This window comes from Patella vulgata, chromosome 8 (assembly GCF_932274485.2).
Source record: "Patella vulgata chromosome 8, xgPatVulg1.2, whole genome shotgun sequence".
Taxonomy (NCBI): Eukaryota; Metazoa; Mollusca; class Gastropoda; family Patellidae; genus Patella; species Patella vulgata.
The window spans coordinates 26,225,391-26,238,774 of NC_065886.2; the positions used below are offsets into that span (position 1 = coordinate 26,225,391).

The 13,384-nt window shown below is 33.7% G+C and overlaps 1 protein-coding gene across 1 annotated transcript in view; it reads right to left on the bottom strand.

The window, feature by feature from the left end:
• LOC126831133 (uncharacterized) overlaps positions 1 to 13,384 on the bottom strand; it is a 51,796-nt gene that overhangs the window by 19,821 nt on the left and 18,591 nt on the right. Inside the window, exons 16-25 of the mRNA XM_050561796.2 lie at positions 12,998 to 13,272; positions 12,436 to 12,589; positions 11,919 to 12,146; positions 11,354 to 11,504; positions 10,197 to 10,480; positions 9,716 to 9,916; positions 9,225 to 9,363; positions 8,809 to 8,849; positions 8,183 to 8,321; positions 7,805 to 8,025 (exon numbers count right to left, since the gene is read on the bottom strand). Of these exons, the coding sequence (XP_050417753.2) occupies positions 7,805 to 8,025; positions 8,183 to 8,321; positions 8,809 to 8,849; positions 9,225 to 9,363; positions 9,716 to 9,916; positions 10,197 to 10,480; positions 11,354 to 11,504; positions 11,919 to 12,146; positions 12,436 to 12,589; positions 12,998 to 13,272 (1,833 nt within the window). The remainder of the gene's footprint in view (positions 1 to 7,804; positions 8,026 to 8,182; positions 8,322 to 8,808; positions 8,850 to 9,224; positions 9,364 to 9,715; positions 9,917 to 10,196; positions 10,481 to 11,353; positions 11,505 to 11,918; positions 12,147 to 12,435; positions 12,590 to 12,997; positions 13,273 to 13,384) is intronic.

The window sequence follows — 13,384 nt, forward strand, 5'->3', positions numbered from 1 at the left end:
CTGCTAAATATCGCAGACTAGCGATGACATCGAGAGTTGATTATGGTCTGGATAAGTTAATTAATGTCTAATTCAGTCCTACACACAAACCAGGTTTTGGCCAAATCCAGCCCGATAAGGACTATCTGGTGTATATTGTTAACTGTCATCAACTGTCGTTAATAATTACTGGAAGCAGTCATATAAGGTGGATATTTGATACCATATCCCTTCTGGTGTTTACAGGAATTTCAACTGTGTGACCCCATAAAGGCTTACTGGGTTCTTATGAAGTAAAATAAGCTATTTATATCTAGATCAGAATTTTATTTAACAGCATTAACAATACATAGAGAAAAATACTACATATACAGTAAAAGTATCTTATTATTTTTATTTAATACATTTATAGAGAGCAAATTTCACCAAAATGTTCAGATGAGTTTAATAATTATAAAGTAAAAATACAATTTTGTGATTAAAAAAGCTAAAAATATGTATAAATTCAATTATGAATTGATCTTCAAAAACTAAGCAAGATTAATTGTATATTAAGTATATTAACATGAAGATCCAGTAGATTGATCAACACTGTAATTATTGAAATATTACCACAGTACTAGAACATGCATTTAACATAATAAACTTACAATTGATATGCACGTAAAAAGGATCCAAAAACGTTGCAGGTTATATGCATTAACTAAATATTCATTATTTTTATTTGGAATAAGATTAAATGATAATGAATTTTGATTTTTGTAATACAGGATTTATTGTATTCTAAAAATAGATATTTCTTTCCATGTACATCTACGAAGAGAATAAGGTAATTCACATAATGAAACCACAGAAAAAAAATACTATTTCATCTCATTTCACTCTAGATCAAAACATGACCGGTATTGAAATTTATTACTTGTAATACATGTCGACATAATACATTTTCAATGTGGTAAGATACCAATTACCAGATTAGTTAATTATAAGTCAGTTATATCTCTTAGTCTCCCCAAACTCAGCAGAAAAAGTGGGGGGGGGCATGAATCAATCACCTCAAACAATTGTCAGCAACCATATACAACATAAAAAAAGCAATATGTATCCAGTAGTTTTACAATTCTCTGAAATATGAAAAATATCTTTGAAAAACATTATTTTGGGTTCTGGAGGGAATGGACATGTACCATAGATAATTTTTGTTATTTTGGTAACTTTTTTTTAGGCGTAGATGTTAGCTGCCTTTTTCGTCTTTGACCTTTCTGTGGTGTTTCGTTTGTTTTTTTTCGCTTCACCCCTTCATTGCTTTTTAAAATTGAATCTAATGCCATGAAGGCATCCGGTCCAAAGTCATATTCCACTTCTCCAGTAGCTGACTTTTTAAGACATGGCAGCGACATGAAATCCGGTAAATCAGCACTGTGGTCACCAGCAGTTAACAGATAATCAATCTGGAGTTGAATCAGATTGGCTAAGCGGTGAATGGCGGTGGTAGGTGGCATCCAGTTATCCGCGTTACTTAGTTGTAGACCATCGGTTGAACTAATACTTTGCAATTTCTTCTTTCTTTCCCTAGTTATTCTGCGAACATCTTCAGATGTTACACTTTCCGGATTTAGTTTTTTGGGACAGTAAAGATTCTTAATAAATTCCTCAAAGATATCTGGATTAATCTTGATTTGAGTTGTACACTCTATAAGAGAGGAAAGAAAGTGGTCATTGTATACATACATTTTTAATATTTTATCGTGTGATTTCCCTTTTATTTTGGGAATAAAGTCATTGCCACCAAGACAAAGGCCAATGGGTACTTTGATCCCTATCAACTTAGAGTTGAAGGTTTTTTCTAAAGTTTCCAGAATCAGGGTGATATTAAATATGTCATATTTTTTCTGGGGCTTTTGGAGTATAACATACACATCATTTTTGAAATGTCTATTTTCTTCCCTTGGCCAATGTCTGGCAACAGCGAAAAGGTGAATTATGACTGCATCTATGTCACCTGACGTTACAAAGCTGACAATAGTATCACCCGACTCGAGTTTGTCTTTGCACCCAATAAGCCAATCCACTTGGGACATTTCTGCTTCGCCCTTCTTTTGGTGAATATCAGTTAGGTTGGTTATCTGGCATGGTGTCTGGTCAGGAGTGAATTGGCAGCGAATGGGAATCGCATACTGATTACAATTGCAAGCGCCTCTACAAATGCAACTAGTTGCCATTTCGCTGTCAATATCTACAGTTATTTCACGTGGCAGTTTTAACTTCTGGATATTTGATGCTAAATAGTTGCTGATCATAGATTTGCCGACATCAGTACCAGTTATTGCATCACGTTGAAAAGTATGTTGATTCAGGATATCATCTGCACTTTTTAAATGCACAACTGATACACCAGGGTTTTTCTTTCTTTGCCGTCTTGTACCGGCCTTGAAATTGTCTGGTGTAAACGAATATTTTTCTTCACACACAATCACTCTCTCCAAAGCAGTCATTTGTTTAATAATTGGACACAGGACTGCATTCTGGACATAGTATAGATATTGGGATCCGGTAACAACTTTGGTCTTAAATTTGACTCCAGCAAATTCAATTGTAACAATCTTTACCCTTTTTGTCAGCCAACCAGGTAATAATTTTGATGCTGTTGTAATACAGTTGTTTATTTCCTGTGGGTTACAAAACTCTAATAGATTTGCCAATGCCAGTTTCATGGAAGAGGATTTCTGTACTTTTGGTTTGCTACAGTCTGGTTTAACAAGAGATTGACACATGTTCATATCAGAGCTCAACCGATCTGTTTGCTTTAGAGCATTTGATAGTAACTTGGATCTTTTGTCTTCTTTCAATTGTCGTTCTGATTTGTGTGCGATTTTCGTTTGCTTTACTACTCGTTTGATGGTAACACTTACATTTTTATTTAAGCGCAATTTCAAATTTATTGGTCCTGAAACATCTTCCAATTTGGGGGAATCTGTAGCAGAGAGTTGAAATAGATTGTCTTTGCATATGAATCGTTGAATAAGATATTTTCCAATTTCCTTTGTATCATCATCTAGGATCTCACGGGACAGCACACCCTTGTCAATGGCATACACATTGCGTGGAATATTGCAGGGGTGTGTTGAGAGTGCATCTTGTCTTAGAATAACCTCTGTGACTCGAAAAATATGTTTCATGTCTGTCTCAGTGAAGTTCCAAGATACACCATAAGAATCACTGTCGCTCTGTTGAACAGCATGAACAGCGTTGAATGAATCAATGAGTGACATTCTTCGTACAGCTGATTCTTGGGAAGATCCAGAGCGGAATCCCTTTAATGCGTCTTTATGGTCCATTTCGCGTTTGGTGTCACATGCAAAGTTTACCTGGCTATTTCCGATAGGAGTAGAGAACAGACATTTTTTCAAATTCTGGTGAAAGATCCCTGCTGTATAATGCTCTGTCAATAAGCGAGTACAATAGGGTGCATAAGAACTAGCTCCATTTAAGAATGAAAACCACAAAGATGACTTTACCGCTCCCAATAACAGACTGTATCCATTCTCACCGCCAAGACGTTCTGCTAGTTTCACAGCTACAACTTCATTACAATGTATCATCATATCATAATGGAGAGCAAAAGTAGCATTTATTTTTCTCATTGTAACCATAAATTCGTCAAACTTATTATTCCATTTCTGGGCTGTCTCAATAGGAGTTTGATTTAGTTCATTCTCAACAAATAACTGTGCATCCGTGCTTGGTAGGTATTGAATAAATTTAAGTGTAAAAGCAAACTGAAGAGATTGAGAGAGCCTTCTAATATGCCGTGTAGCAGTATCAATGTGTTCAGTAGTTATCAATTTTGACCATTCTGTAGTTGTTTCGTCACGCATGACCATCAATAATTCCACCAATCCTGCATAGCGATATGCACTAAACAAAGTATTTCTGAGATGAAGGAGTGGAAACTCGGGCAAAAATTTCTCATATTTTTTATTTTCCTTAATAAGGGACAGCAAATTAATACCAATTTTATTGTCTGGGCCAAAGAGAATTCTATCGAAAGAAACCGACTCGCTTTCAGTGTTTTTATCCATTCCAGCTTTTACAAGAATATCATCTAAGATTTCTCTTAGCTTATTGATATCATCATCTCTTCCACTTGCTGGGGGTGGATGCCTTGTAAGTAATGGAGGTGTGGTAAATTTTTCAAAACCAAACATTGAAATTATAGACTGCTGCTCATGATCAGTTTCTTGAATCGTCAGTTGTTCCATGGATGTTTCTAAAAGGGAATCATCGAGGGTAATCCCAAGGTCCATAGAGTCATCTAAAATGTTACAGGTATCATGAACAATTTCGTGCAAATTATCGTCATTTGTGTACAATGGGTAATTTGAGGACAAACCAACTGGAGATATCTGAAACACAAAAATAATGATTTTTAGAAAGTATATTAATACAAACTAGATTTTAAATCTTTGCAGTGTGAAATATTTTGAGTGGGGCTGTGTGGAATAGAACTGACTTAAACATTGCTTCCACACATTCATCATTTTGAAATAAGATAGGTATGGTGAAATGTTACCTGGATTATAGGAATAGGGGATGAATCGTCTGGTGACTTCAGTTCTTCAACTGGTTCAACAGGTTTCAATGATGTACATTTTGGCACCATCTCTTGGCTGAATACAATGGCTTCTTGAATGAACTTGTTTAGCCATGATGTCTTTGGAAATGTACAAGTGGTATCTGAAAATGTGTAAGATATTTATACTAGCTGTAGGAAGAACTAATAGGATTGTCATTGTCATCTGTCAAGAAAAAATAAATTTTGAAAGTAAAACCCTCATTAACTGCAAGTTTACAGGATCATATTCATATTTCTCTTGTTACCCAAATTTGTAACTCGGCCTATTCTTCAAATACAAAAAAAAAACATTCTTGAATGTAGACCTTCAGTTAAAGAAAATTGTTTCATGTACCTGGGCCCTAAACCGTTGTATACAATGGTATACTTTTCTAAAGAAAGGCTAAATATCCATTATTTATAGCTCAAGGAACAATTCTTTTCTTTTCAAATTTGCCAGATTGTTGATGTTAATGCACAGTAATAATCTTACCTTGTAACATTCTCCAAAGGCTATTATTTCCCCATCTACATATGTTGTTAAATATTTCTAAACTGCTTTCCTCTGAATGTGAAAGATTCAAAATGGTATCAAAAGCCTCTTCTTTGCTCAAAAATAGCCGCTTTTTACATGAGCAGTGTTGTGATCCATCACAGATATTCACATCATGCCAGTTTTCTGTTGCTTTAGAGTCTTTTGGCAACCCCTGGAGTGTTATTGGTAGCATGCACAGTTGTTTTGAGCGATGTTCTCCAGGATCGGGATCACTGTGATACTTCAGACGTACAAGATTATCCAACATCAAAATCAAGTGACACTGCCTAAGGCTAACCATTTGAGTCACATTACCAGCAAGAGTATCATATGTAATAGGGTACTCCTTGATATAGGTCTGGTAGTAGAGCTGATCATCCATCGACTTTGAAATAAGGTTGTTTTCAGCAAATGTCAGTGATGTTGTAAATCCATATTTACTTGTGATATTGAAAAGCGTACTTATGCTGTGGTAGTTCATTAAAAGTTCGTCTGTTATTTTTTGTTGGAAAATTCCAATGAAATTTTTGTTAAATGTATTCAATAGAACTTCATATACAGAGTACAATCGTTCGTATTTTTTATTTAAGAAATTTTCAGACAAGTTCTTGTGGTAAAGACTATCTTTGTTAATGAACATTTCAAGAATAAGTTGCATTTCCAATGGTACATCCAAATGAAATTCCTGGAGAACGTCGAAATTGGTGACAGACAAAGGCTTGGGCAGTGATATATCAAAACATGACTGGCATCTTTCCATTATTCCGTTGACACAAATTTCTTCTGGAACTACATTTTCTTGTAAAACGTTGCATAAAAACAATATATGTGTACTTAATTTATTTAACCGGAGGTCGTCATAAAGACTAAATCTTGCAATATGACCATTTTTTTGCAGGTATGGTGTTAAAGAATTGGAATCAATGAACATAATATGATGACAATTCAACGAATGATATTTGTTGCATATGTTCAATATCATCTGTATTGTTAATTTATTGGTTGGTGCTTCACAGTTACTAGTACAGCCGACAATAATGTCAACTGTATCTAAAAATTCCTGGATACCAGGACACATACATTTTACGCATGTAACTGATTGTATTTCAACAGGAAATATTGTTGTGACTGCGTTGAAAATTTGAGATTCTACAATAGAAGGCCTATGTTTGTTGATTGTGGATAATTGTATTTCTTCACTAACAGCATTTGATGTTATCCTTTGACGTCTCAATTTAATAGTTTGTTGGGCACTTTTTACAACAGATTTGCTTAGGTTTTTAGCTTCTTTTAGTGATTTGAGATAGTCCCAACGCCTTTTAATACTATCACCTACAGGCTCACTGCACAAGCTTTGCGCAAAATGGTGCTCGAATAAACATATTCTTGACCATTCTTCATTTGTAAAAATAACTTTATATGAATGTTCAAGGAATGGAATTTTCAATTCATCAAGCTTCAGATATTTATGATCGTCCTTCCCAACAAGTAAATTTGATATTTCTTTGTAAAGATCTAATAGTGTACCTTGTAATTGAATTTTTGATGGTACCGAAGAGAAAAAATCTTTACTTATTTGGTTTCCAATGGAAAAACAATTTTCAAAGTCCTCGGAATGATTAAAAATATATTTTAGAATAGCCAAAGTACTTATGCATTCTGTGCCACCAACAACTTTGATATGTCCTCCCTGGTATCTTTCTACTTCTCGTTTAATGTTATATTTCTTCAATAATTTAATCCTATCCTTTTCTGATTGATTGTTCTTAAGATATATTATAAAGTCATCCAAAATAATCCACAATCTGGAATCATTATCATCTCTTCTCAGTGGCAATTCTCTTAATTTCAACATAATGAAATTCCAGTTTGAAAGGAACAGTACAATATAATATAAGCCGTCTGCTAGTATATCAAATGATACAATGAGCATTGGATATCTTTATATTATACAATATTAACATCGGTGTGAAATTTGATATTGTGTGCCAACATAGATAGCACATTCCTCCCACAACCAAAAAATATTGAAATACAATACATTTATAAAGATAAGATTCAGTGGGTCTATGGCCATGTGTTTTATAATAATGAGACAGTAGCTATAGGTGTTGACAGCATTAGAGATCTTACTGTAGCTCCATTGGAGCCAGAATTTTGGCTTGTGTGTAGGACTGAATTAGTAATTTAGATAACATTTCAGGCCTAAAGAAAGACATGCAATAGGCAGATATAGCTCTTGCATAATGTATGTTTAAAGAAATAAAAAATAAATCAAGAAACACTACTGCCATAGTTCCTTTTATTCAAAGGGGGAACCACAGTGGCTCAGTTGGCAAGACATTGGCTAGCTAACCTGGAGGTACCGTGTTCAATCCCTAAATTGGCCAAGAAAGTTCATAGGGATTTTCAGATGTGGTTCTCCAAGGTCAGTGGTGCAGGTCAGTGGGCCTGGCAAAGGACAACATATAGTTGTTTGGATAGGACAAAACACTGTGGTCCTGTGTACACATTGGAGTGCACGTAAAAGATCCCTTGGCATTTGGATGTCGATATAAGAGTAGGCCATTGTATGGTGAATGCCCGTCTTCATTAGCCCAGTTGAGCAGAACAGTAAGATGTTAAACAGCATTTCATTCATTTCTATTTAAAGAATTTAACCTGATGTAAGTTACCTGTGAACCTTGTATCTTTTTGTAGTCTACTTTCATTTTAGGTTTATCTGGCTCACTGAATATCGTTACACCATTACTGACCACAGGCTGAGAACAAACATCCCCTGAACAGAACTTCACACTACTTCGATATGTCTTACAATAATCCAGTGTCACTGTCTGGGAGATTCGACCAGAATTTGATAGAAAATTCTTATCAAGTACATTGCTCCATATATCATCTGTTAAACAAAATGTCAAATCAAATTAATCTCAGTTTATTGTAAATGATTGTTTGTAAAAATGATATTCGAAAGAGAAAAATCTGCTTAAATTAAACATCAAACTTTGAAATTACTAGACAATACAATGTATTAAGGGTAAAATAGTTATCTTTACCTGTATTTTTCTGTCTAACTTGTAAAGTCCATTTAACATCAGGATATATATGTTGATACTGATCTGATATCGCCCAGTGTGCCAGGTATATTGAGGTTGATATCTGGTAGTCAATATCAGATTTACAATTTCCTTCAATCTACAAAAATTATAATTACTACACTAACTTGTTTATCGCCTTTATTATTGTTAAAATTTTTAACATTATAACTCATGACATCAACTGGCAAACTATCGCCATTGATCATTTCTATTACGTTTTTCTGGTAAATCATTCATTTTTTTGTTTTTCATTTTGAGTGAAGCCTGTATCATTGCAGACCTGGGACTCTACTCTTCAGTGGATGCTTACAGCTGACTCCCTGATTAATTCACTTGATTTGATATATGTTGTTTATTTCTTGCAATGTCTGTGTAATTTGTCTTGTCCGCAAGTTTGGTTTTTTATGTAGTACAGTCGTCATGCACTTACTATTAATAGAAATGATTACCTTTAGCAATGATGCTAAAAAAAAGCTTTCTAGTTTAAATGAATAACTTTCCAAATTACAATAATATCATATCAGTTATAACTTTAGAAAGAACTGGATCGACATTAACATCACTAATGTATTAAGTCATCTTACCTGTTGTGCATGGTGGTTTGGCAGCCAGGCTAATTCATCATCTAATCAAAATAAACAAATGAAAGATTAATCTAGTTTGTGCATATCTTAATGGTAATCAACAGTATCAATTATATAACAGAGCTGTTTGTGGACAAAGGAACACTTCCAATGGCAGTAGTACAGACATTTAAAAAAGGGGGTCTCAACAGCTATCCCTGTGACATACTTTATTAGCTTCAAATCAGTTTTATATTTTTTAGTACATAATGTCAAAACACAGTATTTTTAGAAAATACATTGTAATTGCATTAAAAATAATTCTCAATTGCTCTTTAAATGGTAGTTTCTAAAAACTGAATTTAAAAGCAATGTGCACATGACCAAAATATCTAAGACATTAAGGATAGATTTGATGTAAAATTATGTTAAGTTACCTTGTTGATTACAACCAGGACCATCGTTTATCTGAACAGTAGTACTCAGATCAGAATCTTTTTTAACAATGGTGATACCATTTGATGATGCCTTTGTCATTCCAGCATCACTTTTAGCTGTTACTGTTACATAATATGTCTAAAAATAAATTCATTGATATAACAAATATTCAGGTAATCTACATCAATTCAAAAAGATTGAATGATAATTGCTGTCTCTTATAAGCACAGCTTTGAAAGTTTATGTTATAAATCAAACAGCCCTGGTCTGTTGTAACCAGACAACATATACAACTCTTATATCGTTAAGTCACCTGTATGACTTTTAAAGAGGTTGGGTTATGATTATGGCCTCAAGTGTTAAATTAGAGCAGAACTAAAACTGTTGGCATCAAAAATCGATCACTGTGAACAGAAGACCAGACAGGGGTCATGACAATATACTACCACATTAAAATATGGGCATATCAAACTTCTACATCTTTACCAACCTTGTGAAGTTCAAGACCAATTCCACGGAATGTATGCGTTGTTTTGATTCCAATATTTTCCTCTGCAATATCACTAAAATATGGTTTTGACCCAATGCCAACACTGTATGTAATGTGCTGGGCTAAATCATCAGACTCAAACCCAAACCATCTAGCAGTCAATTTACTGGTTGATAACTGGAAATCACTGTCTTCCAATTCCTTTAATATTAAGTATGTAACAAAACATCACATGTCACATTTTCATGTTTTATAATTAAGAAAATGAAGCATGCAAATACGAAAAATCATCAAACATTATGTTAAAACAAGTACATTGTATGTTGTTCAACACTTCCATTTCAGAATAAATTTACAAATAAATAATTCAGAAATAATGAAAAGAAATGAAATGGGTTTAACATACTGATTCAGAAATAACATGACATACTTCTATATATTTTCAAATTTTTTCGTGTGTATTTGATTGAGTCAAACTTACAGTAACACCAAATATCGCTGTTTCTTCAGGTTGGACAACTTCAAACACAACTCCTGTGGCTGGTTTTCTGGTATTATGAACATATGGTTTAGATGTGAACACACTGTATAATCCGACAATATTCTCTACTCTTATAGAAACATAGTAGGTAAAGCTGTGATGTAAATTCCAGTGAAGATCAACAAGAGTAAAGCCTGTACAAGATGGTGGTGTTGCTAGGTTACAGCTTACAGCTGATTTTAAGGGTGAATAAGGTAATACATCTTGAGCTCCGTCTGAACTCCCTGAAACATTATAGCAATGAAATCAACTAAGAGTTACAGTTAGATTCAAGAATCTGCATGAGGATATGCTGTCAGATTAATTTCATAGACTAGAATGGAAACACAATTTTTTCCTATCTTAATGATATCCTCCTTTAGGGTTAATTATGTTACCTAGTCAAACCAAAAACTTTTTGTTTGTTAAAAGTATAAAAATTCTTATATGTCTTGTATAACTGGTGATTATTAAAATAATGACACCAAAAAGACCTCCTTGATCTCTGTATCATATCCCCTAACTGCTTACATTCCCTGAATTCACAAATATAACCAGACACAATTTTTCGTGCCAAATTGGGAATTTTCCAATCTGATTAAAATACATATCTATATTTCGTTCTGTTTGTTTATACTTTCGATGGCCTACACTACATGAAGATCTGACTAGTTGTTTTGGGAGGTTGTGTCAAGAGGTCATACGAGCGGCTTTTGATCCTATGATGTCAGACATTTGATTTACCAATCAGCATTACCCACAGTTCTGTGCACCTCATGCCAAAAGCTCACCATAACAGACCGTTTCATTGGCTAATCCCTCACATCATCCAGAACATGTCAATGATAACAACCTTTCAAGATCCTAGTTTAGTACAGACAAGTAAAATGAAATTTTGGACTGTAAAAAATGAAATGAAATAGGATCTGTGTTTTGATCAGATTGGGAATTTTCAAGAAAATAGAGCATATTTTTGGGCAGTAATCAGGTTTTTCAGAATAAAGTACCTTTTTGATCAACTGTCATAGATAAATCATTTAGGTTGTATGGGTCCCACAAATATGATGCTTGAAACAAATGACATGATAACCAACCAATACCCGAATATATAAACCTACCAACAGCAGCAGTAAATTTTAGTTGTGTTGATTCAGGATCAGAAACAGTTTCTCCTGACCAATCAGCTTTGAGTATCCCATTTTCAAAATTAACGTTTACCTCCCCATTAAATGTTGGTGGAATAGTATGTACAATAATTGGACCTAGAACCTGAAAGAAAGTATTTAATTTATATAGTGACATTTTATACACAAAATATGAAAAAAAAACTACAATGTTATTTCAATTCACTTGTTCATATGCATTATCTGCAGTATGTATTCTTAGACATGGGGATACCAAAATAAAAACATGAATTTATATGTGGCTTGTTTTTATTTGGAAATATTATATTCAAGATCAGGTTTAGATTAATTTGTTGTCATTCTCAACATAACTTTAAACCAGAACATTAAAACAACATAACTTTGAATAAAGATTAAACCGGAATATTGACACAACATAACTTTGAATAAAGATTAAACCGGAACATTGACACAACATAACTTTGAATAAAGATTAAACCGGTACATTACAACACTATATTCTATCAACAATTTATATTTTTTTTAAAATTCAACCAACCCGGATTGTCTCTTTACCAGCTTTATTAGTAGCTTTAATACTGATGTAGAATTCAGTTCCATCACTAAGTTGTGGATGGTAACCTTGGTACCAAGAATGATGATGGGTGGAAGTAAATGGCAGAAGATCAGGAGCAGATACAGAACTTCTAGAAGACGCTAAACCAAATTCATAGTCATAAATTCCTATATTCTGCAGACTACCCTGAGCTGTCCAATTAACATAAATCTGAAAAGATAATAAATCTAAACTATAATGGTCAATCTATGTACACCAGTTGACATTTGTGGACAACGAGAAAAAATACTAGATGATCATGGTCCAAATGTCGCTTAGTAAGTAATTACATATGTTACAAAGAAGTGTGTCCTGTGTATATCCATATAAATTACTAACTATCATTTAAACAGTAATTGACTATATGTAATAAAATAAAGTACAGTCCCAGAAAGATGATGAATGTCATTGATCTTTATTCATGCAAATTATTCATACCAATGTCACAATCTGTACTTACATGAGAATGCATTGACAGATACATCTTGTACATAAATAAGTTTGACATAGGATCTTTTAAACAGAACATTTCAGCTGGGAAATGATGAATGCTCCCATTTGAAAATCTTTCATAGGGAAACAAATCAGCAACTTCTACACCTTGTGCTTTATTCCTGAAAATATATATTGATGATGTTCACGTTGTTATTATTGTCTCTAGAAGGCCTGACAGATGTACAGGACACTTTATAAATCATAGGTATTTGGTTATATCAACATATAATTAAGATTTCAGCTACCCGGTCAATTTGACATGCTTTTACAAACCAGACTAGTATTAGCTGCATATTATTGGTTGTAAATTGATCTCCAATCCTGATTTTACTTCAGAGCAACATCCTCTTGTTAACTCTGTTCAGTTCGTTTGAATCAAATTTTTAAAATAACGGTTTTCTCCTTGTGACAATTTTAAAATAATGGTGTTATACTTGTGATTCAACAAAAGTATGTTGAATTTTCAATTCAAATATAATAATATTTCTCCAAACCCCTGCACAGTATAAGTAAAAAAATATACTTACATACAAGCCGTATCCGGGTCTTTAAGTAGATATCTACGTCTAGTGTCTGATATGAAAGATACTTGATTATTTTCTTTAATTAAACCACCTTTAATTCTAGCACCTTCTATATCTATTTCCCTTATGGTAGGCAATGTTCTATCTACAACAACTCCATCAGAACAAACTGGTTTAGATACTTCTAAAGCTCGGTTATAAGCTACCACAGTGATATAGTATTTACCATCAGATGGTGCTGTCCATGAGGCATGGGTGGCTGTAGTCTGTTTTACATCCTGTACATAAACAGAGTTTATATGTTACACAATAAATGAACTTCTATGGTTATTTTCACCATGTGAGAGGGAGCCTTTCAAATTCCAACTGCCATAGGATATACATTATCAT